The sequence below is a fragment of the Mustela lutreola genome, chromosome 6, assembly GCF_030435805.1.
Source record: "Mustela lutreola isolate mMusLut2 chromosome 6, mMusLut2.pri, whole genome shotgun sequence".
Taxonomy (NCBI): domain Eukaryota; kingdom Metazoa; phylum Chordata; class Mammalia; order Carnivora; family Mustelidae; genus Mustela; species Mustela lutreola.
Window position 1 is genome coordinate 52862317 of NC_081295.1, and position 13320 is coordinate 52875636.

Below are 13320 nucleotides of genomic sequence, written 5' to 3' on the forward strand. Positions count from 1 at the left end.
TGATATGCTCTGTTCAATAGAATTTTCCAAGATGACAGAACTGTTCTGTATCTGCACTATCCAACACAGTTGCCACCAATATAGACACGGAGCACATGAGGTATGGCTAGTGTACTGAGGAACTAAATTTTAAACTTTATTAAATTTAAATGGAAATAACAGATGTGGCTAGAGATTAACATTCTGTACAGTGAAGCTTCAACCTCAGATGGTTTTCTCTTGGTAAAAGTCATACTCACTGTTTCATAGCACACTGCCCCTGCAAAATGCCGGATAATGAAGCCTTCATCATCTCTGATGTTCCTATGAATTGCCAACTTAGATTTTCTGGGTATCTGAAAAGAGTACATATATCAGTTATTAAAATATCAAAAACAGATTACATAATTTCCTTTAGAAAACATCTGGGATGTGAAATACTTAAATTATAAAGGATACACAGAAATGTACCCCTGAAACAAATAATACATTATATGTTAATTTTAAAAAATTAAAAAACTTTTAAAGGATATTTTCACACTTCACACAATTATATTACCTTTGAAACATCTAGTAAGCTTTATTTTTTTTTTTTTTAAAGATTTTATTTATTTAACAGAGAGAAATCACAAGTAGATGGAGAGGCAGGCAGAGAGAGAGAGAGGGAAGCAGGCTCTCCGCTGAGCAGAGAGCCCAATGCGGGACTCGATCCCAGGACTCTGAGATCATGACCTGAGCGGAAGGCAGCGGCTTAACCCACTGAGCCACCCAGGCGCCCCTCTAGTAAGCTTTAAACTACCAATGAAATCTAGCAAGTATTTGGTTATAATCTCTTAGAAAAGAAAAAAGAACTAAGACAAAAAAAACAACACGGTAAGTATGCAAAACAATGGGCATTTTTATAAAGTTAACTATTTATGTTTAAAGTAGTGGTTCTTGATCTTGATTGGCAAATTACCCAAAGAACTTTTTTAAATTTATTTTTCTTAATTTTAATAAACATATAATGTATTTTTATCCCCAGGGATACAGGTCTGTGAATAGCCAGGTTTACACACTTCACAGCACTCACCATAGCACATACCCTCCCCAATGTCCATAACCCCTCCCCCACCGTCCCCCCTCTCCCAACCCCCTTCCCCCAGCAACCCTCAGTTTGTTTTGTGAGATTAAGAGTCACTTATGGTTTGTCTCCCTCCCAATCCCATCTTGTTTCATTATTCTTCTCCTACCCCCTTAAACCCCCCATGTTGCATCTCTACTTCCTTATATCAAGGAGATCATATGATAGTTGCCTTTCTCCGATTGATTTATTTCGCTAAGCATGATACCCTCTAGTTCCATCCATGTCATCGCAAATGGCAAGATTTCGTTTCTTTTGATGGCTGCATAATATTCCATTGTGTATATATACCACATCTTCTTTATCCATTCATCTGTGGATGGACATCTAGGTTCTTTCCATAGTTTGGCTATTGTAGATATTGTTGCTATAAACATTTACCCAAAGAACTTTTAAACCTCCTAAATCCCATACCATTTATATCCGATGATTCCTAGCTACAGCCAAGGTCGTTCTAAAACACATCTGAAATCAGTACAGGAACTTTTCCACTATTACGGCTATACATTCTAACATGTGTATAGAGGAGCCTGAATCTATCTGAAGGACACTGAATCATTTTAGGGTTATACTATCAATTATAGCATCTAATATTTAAAAATCTCCAAAATGCCTTCATATAAGAGTATACGTCTGACCCTCAAAATAACCTAAGGATAAGAAAGACATTCTCATTTAAAAATGCAGAAGCCTGGGGCAACCTGGGTGGCTCAGTGGGTTAAGGCCTCTGTCTTCGGCTCAGGTTGTGATCCTAGAGTCCTGGGATGGAGCCCCACATCAGGCTCTCTGCTCCGTGGGGGGCCTGCTTCCCCCCCACCACCCGTTGCCTCTCTGCCTCCTTGTGATCTCTGTCAAATAAATAAATAAAATCTTAAAAAAAAAAATGCAGAAGCTAAGACTTTGAGAGCCTTACCAGGCCTTTTCTAGGTGAGAGAGCTGGCAGACCAAGGAGGCTCTTCTCTGAGGTGATAACACCAGCATGAGTCAGAGTAAAGGCGCTGGACTCAAAATGTCTGGCCTGATTCCCAATTCCACCACTTTCCTTACTATGCTATACATGACCGGTCACTTAACCTCTTTGTGTATGTCTCCTCATCTCTGGCATGGGGATACAAACAGGATCCACCGCAGGGATTATGAGGATTAAATAAAATACTTCAAGTAAAACCCTTAGATCAATGACTAGCACATACTAAGTGTTCAATAGATAATGATTATTATTTTTATTTCCAAAGAATTATAACAAAATCAATGGTTTATAAAAATTAGAATTTACTGTCTTGCTCTTGTTCTCTTTTGAAACAAGCAGCCAAAGTCCATTCTTGATGTTTTAGCTTGCTGTCCCTATAGTTATATGTACTATATAACTCCAGGTAGTCACAATTCTGTTGACCAGCAATCAGTACTCTTGTTAAAGGTAACCATGCATCAGGCTGGTCATTACAAAGACCAGTGAACAGTAAATAAATAGGACTGGATATAACACCTCTTCAATCATAGCAAAAGTTTGTTGAGGGAGGATACATATTGTTTTATTTCAATCTCCACTGAAGAGAAACAGCTTCCCATTATAAGAAATATTTAAGGATACAGAAGAACTCCAAGTCAGTGGGACAGGTGATTGTTAGATTCAGTCCCCTTGAGGTTACCATAATTACATTAGCTTTTCAAGGAAATACATTCAACCTATTTACCTTACACATTCTTAATTTAGTTACTGATGTATGGAAACAAGAATATTTGTCTTCATTCACTTCAGCTCTTAGGGCTATCAAAGTCCTGGCTGTTACACTAGGTTACAATCTCAAAACAATAAACAGAATGGGAGGCATTTGCCACTCTAAGCAGCTTCTCTTCCTTTTCCTGCCTTTCCTTTGTTGTCCTCTGTAAGTTAAGGCAGCACCTATCTTCCTGGATCAAATTAACATCCACATTTCTCTGGGCTAATCAGTTCTTACTGGGCACAAGGATGGAGGTGTCCTTGTATTACCTCAAGTAATAACAGCTGAGTGTAAAGATAAACATAGAATTAGGTGAATAAGGTAAACCTCAAGAGCCACAGGGGCCAGCCTCATGCAGAACAGCCCTACAATTCACTGCTGCAAGGATTCAACCTCAGCTCTATATCCCAACAGCAGTGCAGGGAACTAAGTCTTCTGGCGCCTGGGTGGCTCAGTCAGTTGAGCGGCTGACTCCTGGCTTTGGCTTAGGTCATGATCTCAGGGTCATGAGATTGAGCCCCCTGTCAGGTTCTGTGCTCAGCACAGAGTCTGCTTGAGATCCTCTCTCCCTCCCCCTCTGCCCCTACCCCTGCACATGTGCTCTCTCTCTAAAATTAAAAAAAAAAAAAATCTTCAAAAAGGGATAGGAAAAAAACAAGTGTACTTCTCATTTATTTCTATAGCTCTGTGTCTGGTTTTCCCTTCAGCTAATTCTTCTACTGCTTCAGTTTCTATGTCTGTCTCTGGGTATATTTTCCATTCAAAACTCCCTAGGAAAGAACATTAAAATAAATTGCCTACCCGTTACCTAATATGGATTGCTTGCACCAGTCAGTCTCTAAGCCATGAACTTTACTGCTCGTCTTATAAACGTGCAGACTGGCGGCTCTTTGTGATTCTAGGTGCCAAACCCTGGAACATGATCAAGGTCTCATGATAGAAAAAAAGCAACCCGTGGCCACTTTACTAAAAGGAAGAACATAAAAACAGCAGGTAAACCATTTTGTACATTTTAGATTGATAAAATGTACTTTCTATTCAGCTAAAAGGGTCTTCATTAGATAGATCATCATCACCCAAACTATACATGTATAAATTCAGTGCCTATCTACAGAAGATGCTGTGCTGAAAAAATTACAGTTATTCTCAGCCCCATATAATTTATTATTCTGATTATTTAATATGCAGTATCTAGTATATCTTTCTAAAGATTTCTCTTCCCACCACAGAGTCTCAGTTTTGGAATGGTAAACTCACAGTGAGTCGGAAATGTTCTTTGTGCTTCTGGTGAACTGCAGATGTAAAGTGTTGGTCACTTGGCTGGGGAAGGCGATTTTCTTCATCTAAAATATCCAATATCCCCACTAATTTTGCTTCAATTAAATCTATTCCAAAAAAAATTAAAATATGTTAGGGTAAAAACATTTTAAAGATATATGAACAATTTACTAATCACAAATTTAAAGTACTGGTCAGAAGCAATATAGCAGATTTGTAAATATCCTCACAGGTACAGAAAGCAGGTATTTTATTTCAAATCTGACAATTTTTTGGAAAGTAAAATCATATACAGGTTTCCTCCACTATGGAAAAGTCTGCTTTATGCCACTTTGCTTTTATGGAAGACCTACATTAATGCCTATTTTCACTAGCTGAAAGAAATCGAAAGAGAATATTTGCACTTACAAAATGGTAACTGCTTCTCTGATTTATACCATTTTGGCTTTCAAAGTTTTCATAAAAATGCTCTATTTTCAGATAGCAGGGGAAACTAATATAAGTTTTAGAAAAATAATACCAGGCACATATAATTAATGTAATAACCATTCTATCTGCAGGCTTGGATGAGAGAGGCTAAAGAACCAAAAATTCCTCCTCTCCATATAATACCTACATTCAAAATAAAGTAAAACTACAGAAACTTTCACATGCAGAGCTTTTAAAACTACTTTTCAATACTGACTCAAATGTTTTCCAGCAAAACTTCAGTAACAGCACATTTTTATCCTCCTACCATTCAGGTAATTTGAATTTCCTGCTTATACAAAATATCTATAAAATATAAAGTGCTTAAAAAAAGTATATAAAATCTATTAAATGGGACAAGACTCCAAAAGCATAGAACATATGAAAAGAAATCAAAATTCTAACTGCATTGTTCAGAGAATGATACTTTTTAGGCAAGTGGTGATGGTGAAAGGGGGGCAGCTGAATTAAGCTATAAATGAGTATTTTGATAGAAGGATATGAAAGTGGGCAAAAGATAAACAAAATAGGAGGAGTTCCAGCCAAGATATAAAGTCAAAGGCACAGAGATCTGAGAAAAGCTGTGATGTGTAAAGGAAACACTCTGTGAGCCAGCTAGGATGTAAAAATGCTTTGGAAAGTTGTATCAGTATAAAGTATTATTACTATTACTTTTATTATTATTATTATTATTATTATTATACATGGTTTCCAAATGTAGCACATGAGTTACTGACTCAATTGTCATATGGAGTTTTGAAAACAAAGTCAGCCCAACAGTTGATTTTCATGATGAGGTAGGAAAATAAAGAAAGATTGAGCACTAAGCTGGGGGGTGACGGGGAAAGGTTTCCTTACTGATAAAAAGAGAAACCCTGTTCTCCTGGCTGCACTGCATTATCCAGATCTGACACATGAAACTTGTGAAGCTAACTTGCAATGGATCGGAGGGTGCTGACAATGCAGAGAACAAAACAAGGGAACTAAACTACAGAAGAGTCAAACACTGAAAAACCTCACTCAGAGCCTGGCTAACCTATGGGCTTCCTCAAGTGAGATAATTTATCTCTTTACTACTTAAGGCATTTAGTTCCCATCTTAACTTACTCACATGTTGGCTGTTTAAGAATGAAAATGTTCATCACGGTAAACAAAAGAAATTTAAGGAAAACTTTAGCCAATGGCTGAATTTGATGCCTTGGTAGGAAAAAAACTTCCTGGCAGAACAAGAGAAGTAAAACTTTTCTCAAATACCAGAGTTTCAAGTCCCATAACAATTAATTTCAATCACAGAGCACAGAAAAATTACTAGTAAAAGCATGTACTATATCTTCCCATACTTTCCAAAAGTAGAATAAAAAAACCCACATACCTATACAGTCCTGATTATCCACATAATGCACTTCATTAACACCTAAACCTTCTTTTTGATAAAGTTCTTGTTCCTAAAATAAAATAATCATAATCACAGATATGGAAATACTGTTATGATATGAAATGGTGTGTTTTGTGCCACTTCTCATAACTTTTGTTGATTAGTCCAGAGTACAAAGGCTCATACCAACTAGTTCAGTGGTTAAGGAGACATACAAAACATTAGGGAAGAAAGATCCCTGCCCCTAAAGCAATGTAAAGTCAGAAACTAATGACCAACATATGATTTATATATGTGGAAATGTTCCCACCTACAGATAAGCACACTTTTCTTGAAATATGCAGAGAAATTACACACACATATGGAGATCTGTTCAAACTCAAGGAAAGGCCAGGCTCTGAAATACCTTCAGCAATTTTAAAGTCAAACTTATTAGAAAAATAGACCAAGAGTCAGCAAACTTTTTCTGTAAAGGGCCAGAGAGTAAATATTTTCAATTGTGAGTCACATGGTCTTTGTCAAAACTACTCAATTAAGCCACTACAGCACAAAAGCAGCCATAGATAACAGTTAATGAAGAAACATGGCTGTGTTCCAATAAAACTTCATTTGCATAAATAGGCAGCCTGCTGGATCTGTCCCAAAGGCCATAGTCTATCAACCCCTGGAATACACAGAAGAACATAAGAACTTGCTGTGATAGTTTTTAAAAGTTTAAAGAACAGCTAAACAAAGTAGCTCCCTTTGACATGAAACTTCTTCTTCTATTTCCTCAATAGTCCTAAACTGTTGTCCAAAGATAGGAGAGATTTTTAACATGTACACACAGGCACTAAAATCAAAGAAACCGCAATTAATTGCAAATGGGCTCTAGTAGCTACACAGTGATACATACAAGGAATATAACATTGTAAAAAGTAAGTGTAATTTGGAAGAATAATATACAAGTTAAAGTTGAGTTCCTACATATAAGCCTGGTACCTTCTTAAAGAAAAAAAAAAAAAGGATTTATCAAAGATGGGTGAGCAATGCATTGAACTTAGGCTGATATGTATTTTAATCTTTTTTCCCAAATGTTTAAATATTTCCTCCCACAAGATATACTAGAAAAGGTTTCTATCATTTTAGAAGTCAGTATCCATTTAAGAACCAATCTGAATTTGAAATCCAAACATTTATTTTAAAGAACTGTTATAAAAATAAACATGTATCAAAATACCATCTCATGGTCATGTTTCTAGATAAAGCTTGCTGGGCTGGTGCGGAAGGGACTGATGAGTATTTGGTTTACCTATTCATTTATGCCAGAATTGGCTTAACCTACAGTATAGTATACAAGTAAAAAGTATAACAGGGAAAGTGCTCGGAAACCCATAAAAACAAAATAAAATAAAAATGTGAGAAAAGATTAATGGAATGCGAAAAGGAAAGAATATTTCACATTTCAAGACCAGATACAGTGGAGAAGAGAACTTAGAAAACAGCAGTACTAATATGAGGAGAACATGGTTGTGGGCCAGACGCTCGAAGGTGGGTTCAGACCTGCAGTAGTCAGTAACCTGCTCTGGTAATCAGTTTCTTCATTTGTAAAATAAAAAGCTGAAATAGATCATCTCTGAGTTCCCTGTAACTCTACTGTCTACATTCAGTAAAACATATCTCCAATAGCTCAAAAAGGAAGGAAAGCCAAATACAAAGGATTTGTACAAAGGAGAATTCAAATACAAGCTAAGAATGGTGAGTCTAATCACACATCAAGTGATCCAAACCTATCTTTACTTATTCTGTAAAGAATTATAAAATAACTTCCTAGACTTGGGGTTGTGAGTGTTGGTCACACCCACAGTTACTCACTAGGAGCAGTGGCAACTGGGCAGTGCACACTGTAGCCTGGCAGAGAAAGCACTGGCCAGAGGCACTCCAGGCCATTGGCCACACTGATTTGGTGGCTTTCCTGTGACACACAGAAAGGGTGAGCACGTAGCAGAGTGGGTAAAAGCAGAGGAAGGGTGGGAGATGCCAATGTCAAAGATGAGAGTAGAAAGTTGTTTGGCAGTGGCAGAAGTAGGGGCAACAGACTCAGAAAAAGAAACAACGGAAATTCCCAGTCTAGCAAAAGACACTAGTACGAAGCAATAGATGTTCACTTCTGCAGAGGTGCCTGCTAGAGTTTTTACTGGGTTCCTAAGCTTAGGTGTACAATTAACACTTCTGATGTACCTGAGCAACAGCTAAGCCACTGGGGGCCTGTCCTAGCCATCTCTGATCTCCTGAACCATCTTACATTATACCCCTTCTATCAGTGTAACTGCAGCATGTCTCTGTTCCTTGAAATTAAAATAGCATAATGCGGTTCTTAATTTAAATTGTAATAGCAATTACCTCTTTCAGAATCCTTTCATTAAAAAATTGTTGAAGTTTTTCATTGCAATAGTTGATGCAAAATTGTTCAAAACTGTTGTGTTCAAAGTACTCTGTAAAATATAAAACCAGAATCAAAAGTCATCAACTTCATATTATAAATTTATCTTAGGATAAAATTTTATTGTATCAATGCTTAGTTTAAAATTAGGTAAAAAAAAATTCACATAATTGTTTTTAGATTCCTCAAATGCTCTTATTTCAAGACAAAATGTTTTAAGTATTTAGGGACTGAAAATACTGTGTTTTACTCAACAAAAACAGTGTGTGTTGAATGAGATAAATATTATATAGTGTAAGATACAAAATGTAAGCCACTTACAACATAATTTTCTTAAGCGCAAGTGTTAACAGCAATCTAAATTAACTAAAGAACAAAAATGACCTAAATGCAAGTGCTTTAGATCTTTTTCTGTGTAATCTGTAAAATTACAGTTATAAAAAAACATGAACACTAACTCATTTTTAAAATGAAAAGACTATATTACATTATCTCTAAGATCCCTGCAGCTCTAAAATGTTATGATTCTGTGTATGTGCCTGTTACACTAAACCTAGTGCAGACCAGGAAACAAATGTCTGAAGATTCAGAAATCTTAAGTCAATTATGAGTGTTTGCCTACCTTTGAACAAAAAGTTTTAACATATATATCACTTCAAAACCAAAACTCTATTCCCCCCAAAAAGTAAACACGCAAACTTTCCCTCGGCAAAAGCAAACAAACTACACAGGAAGAAAACACCGCTCATACACAGGCAGAAGGAACACCCACATTGATAAAGCCCAATATAAAATCAGTCAGATTTACTATGAGATTTTTTACAAAACAGTCATTCAAAACAACATGGCATTCAGATGTTAGTGACCCATTTCATTTCTGATTGCAGAGCCTGATGGTTGTTCTCAATATTTATCTTGAATATATATTAACATAAAATATCTTGTATGTACTTTATGTACTATACTATGTGCTATATCCTTAAAAAATATGTTTTTTCATTTGGTGGGAATTCACTGGACATAGCTACCTGTTGATAACACTAATGATGAATTTCTACATAGACCAATGAGTTTGACATATATGGTAGGTCAACTAGTACCCAGTACTACACTATTGTCAGTGGTTTTAGGGACTTAATCTTCTTTATTAGTAGCATTCAAGACTTTACCTTTATTCAGTTGCATTCCTTTAGGAGTACAGAGACATCCCCTAACAATAATGGTTTCAATCAACATGTTTTTTTCTTTTTCTTTTTTTTGAGGTGGGGGAGGGGCCATGGGGGGGAGAGAGAGAATCTTAAACAGGCTCCACACCTAGTGCAGACACCAAGCAGAGCTCAATCTCACGACGTTGAGATTATGACCTAAGCCAGAATCAAGAGTCAGACACTTAGACAAATAAGCCACCCAGGCGCCCCTCAGTCAACATGTTTTAATTTCAGCATTAGTGTGACCAAAATCTATGAGTTTTTCCCTTTCTTAAGCATCGGCTTCCTATTTAAATAACATTATGAAATGAAATCTAAGTATGGACATATAACTGAAAATACATCAAGTGAAAGGTATTACAAGGGAAAAAGGTTTTTTTACATTTTAAATATATGTGAAAAACTGAATAAAAAATATCAAATACAGATTCATGAACAAAACTGTACTTACCAAAACCAGCAATATCTAGGACTCCAATAAAATAAGATGATGTTTCAAAAGGAAAACACTGATTTACTCTGTTTACCACATGATCAAAAAGATGGCTATAGACAGTCTTTGCCAAGGCATCACGAGCATTGTTTGCTTGCTCCACTTTCAAGGGTACCCTATAAAAGAAGACTATACCAATGAAACTTTTTTACAGTAATAACTGGGAAAATAATGCCAGATATCAAGATCAAAGTGTATCCAAAACATTCACTGTGAAGAACAAAATAAATAGCTACAGAAGGTCATCTGCCAATAGGCACAAATAAATGGGGCTAAGAAGCATAGTAAAAGAACTAAAGAAGTTATCTACACGTAGATAAAAAAATGTTTTATTGAGTAAAAACTTTAGGCTCAAAAAATGGTTTCGTCTTAATTTATGCTTTATTGCACATGATGAATATATAAAAAATTATTCAGAGGAATAATCTTCCTTTTGACCTTCAAAGATTTACTTTAAATGCAAAGGAAACCGTGTTTAATTCAGGGTAACTTTAAAGTATGGTACCTTATTTAACATTGTTTAGGAAGAAATGTTTACATCTAAAAATCTGGACTGTCCAATTCTACTATATTAAAATAGTAGAATTGGACAACACAACAATGCTAGATGTTGCAGATACAGACACAGAGCCCTCTTCCTAAAGAAAATTATACTCTAATGAAGAAACTACCATAAAAGTGAATTTTCAAAACGCATGCTTAATGCTATCATAAGGGTAAGTAGAAGGCACCATGGGAACACCAAAAAAAAAAAAAAAAAGTCAAATTTGGAAGTAACCTTAAAAGTCTTTCAGGTCGGGGGGCGCCTGGGTAGCTCAGTGGGTTAAAGTCTCTGCCTTCTGCTTGGGTCATGATCCCAGGTCCTGGGATCGAGCCCTGCATCAGGCTCTCTACTCAGCAGGGAGCCTGCTTCCTCCTTCCTCCTTCCTTCCTCCTCTCTCTTTGCCTGCCTCTCTGCCTACTTGTGATCTCGGTCTGTCAAATAAATAAATAAAATCTTAACAAAAAAAAAAGTCTTTCAGGTCGGGGCACCTGGGTGGTTCAGTGGGTTAAAGCCTCTACCTTCAGCTCAGGTCATGATCTCAAGGTCCTGGGATCGAGCCCCGATGGGCTCTCTGCTCAGCGGGGAGCCTGCTTCCCCCTCTCTCTCTCTGCCTCTCTGCCTACTTGTGATCTCTGTCTGTCAAATAAATAAATAAAATCTTCAAAAAAAAAAAAAAAAGAAAGAAAAAGTTTTTCAGGTCAGACTAATACTTGAATCTCTTCTAAACTGGTTTTCCAACTTAAACTTCCTGCAACAGAACCCCTTCCTAAAGTGAAACTTCTCTGAGTACCCCATACATAAAACACATAAAAGAAGTGCTTTAACAAAGGAGAAATGAAGGAAATGCTACCTGAAGATCACACACGTGTGCATTTACTGTAGTTCCCTTGCGTCCCAGAAATATTTCCAAGGAAAAGCAACTGTATGGTACTACTATACATTCTCCTTGGTAAGGTTTACTTTATAATAATTTGGAATTAGTTTAGCAAACAATCAGGCTAAACATACCTTGTTAATGTTTCCCAAAATGAAAGAAGTACCAAACTTTCTGTGTGGCTATAAGTTTGTTTTTAAATCCTTCTTAGATAAATTTGTTGAAAATCTTCCTGAAATAGGTCACTAGAGCTCACTGACTGCCTTATTTAGCAAGGGATAGAGGATCTGACTTTTTTCCCTACAAATGAAGATCTTCCAGTGCTTCAGAATGACGGCTGAATATCGATTTTATTTTATAGTATCAAAACCAGAAATGCCTAAAACACAGGATATTGAGCCAAAAGTGTACAGACGCCCAAATATAACCTAGAAGTTCTTGGTTACAGATCAGAGAAACTTTGGCTACGCTCTTATTTTCCTATCATTTGCAATTTCCTCTAAATGAAGACTCCAAGAGGTAAGGGGGAAATCCATTTGCTGTGTGTTTTACTGGAGTAAGTTTTACTTAATAAGTTTTAGAACATGACAGTTGCAAGGAAAATGACTTTTAAAGTAAAATGATCTGTTTCCTTCTGAAACTAAATGGTGATGGTTGTACAACCTTGTAAATACACTTTAAAAATACTAAACTGTACCTTTTAGAAGAGTGAATTATTTCTCAAAAAAAAAAGTCTGGAAAATTTGGAAAAAAATTGTTGCCTAAAACAAATATTAACATAATCAACTCATATTTTTGTAGTTGTACAAAAGTAAACTTCTCTTACTTTATAAACTACAAATAATAAATTTTATAAACTACTTTATAAACTACAAATAATAAACTTTATAAACTACAAATCTGTGGCATTCGGCATATCTGTAAGGAACAACTTTAAGAGCAGCATTTACTTATATAGTAGATTACTGCAGTAATATGCACAGAATTCTTACCTATCAAGCATATGTTTTAGAACATTATAATGATCATAAAGATCAACTTTAAATCTCATTGTTCTCAAAGATTTTTCCCTGACAAACCATAAGGCAGCATTTTTACAGAGCAGTGAGTTAAGGAACTTACTTTATAACTGTTCCTTTGGTGCCCCCTGCTGTTGTTAGCATGACTCTTGTAGTTAAACTTACACGAAGATCATCTTGATCCAAACCTAGTAATTCAGCACAATATTCCAATGCCTGAGTAGATTTATTCTTCAGATTACAACCACCTAATGAAAATACATTTAAATTTCAAGTTAACAGACATTTTATAAACCAGATTTCCAAGATCACTTCTTAGAAGTATACTTCACTTACATAAATCTATGGAATAGACCAGGCTTATTTGTGACTTTTAATTTCACTTCACTTTTTTTCACCACCCCACTCAGTGGGTTAAGTCTTTGCCTTTGGCTCAGGTCATGATCAGGATCCTGGGATCAAGCCTTGAGGTGGACTCTCTGCTCAGCAGGGTGCCCACTTCTCCTCTCTCCCTGCCTGCCTCTCTGCCTACTTGTGATCTCTGTCATGTAAGTAAAATAAAATAAAATAAAATAAAAAAGAGAGAGAGAGAGATGCCTGGGTGGACCAGTCCATTAAGTGGCTGCCTTCAGCTCAAGTCATGTTCCCAGGGTCCTGGGATCAAGTCCCACATTGGCCTCCTTGCTCAGTGGGGAGACTGCTTCTCTCTTGGCCTCCTCTGCCTGCCACTCTGTCTGCCTGTGCGTGCTCTCTCTCTCTCTCTGACAAATAAATAAATAAATAAAATCTTTAAAAAAAAAAAAGTCATACTGCCAA

At 36.4% G+C, this 13320-nt stretch overlaps 1 protein-coding gene across 7 annotated transcripts in view; it reads right to left on the bottom strand.

Moving 5' to 3' along the window:
* Nucleotides 1–13320, bottom strand: part of MYO6 (myosin VI) — a 150615-nt gene that overhangs the window by 38915 nt on the left and 98380 nt on the right. For all 7 annotated transcript variants that reach the window (XM_059177246.1, XM_059177244.1, XM_059177245.1 and 4 more), the window contains exons 12-17: nucleotides 12608–12752; nucleotides 10026–10183; nucleotides 8327–8418; nucleotides 5942–6014; nucleotides 4081–4208; nucleotides 240–335 (exon numbers count right to left, since the gene is read on the bottom strand). In XM_059177246.1, the coding sequence (XP_059033229.1) occupies nucleotides 240–335; nucleotides 4081–4208; nucleotides 5942–6014; nucleotides 8327–8418; nucleotides 10026–10183; nucleotides 12608–12752 (692 nt within the window). The remainder of the gene's footprint in view (nucleotides 1–239; nucleotides 336–4080; nucleotides 4209–5941; nucleotides 6015–8326; nucleotides 8419–10025; nucleotides 10184–12607; nucleotides 12753–13320) is intronic.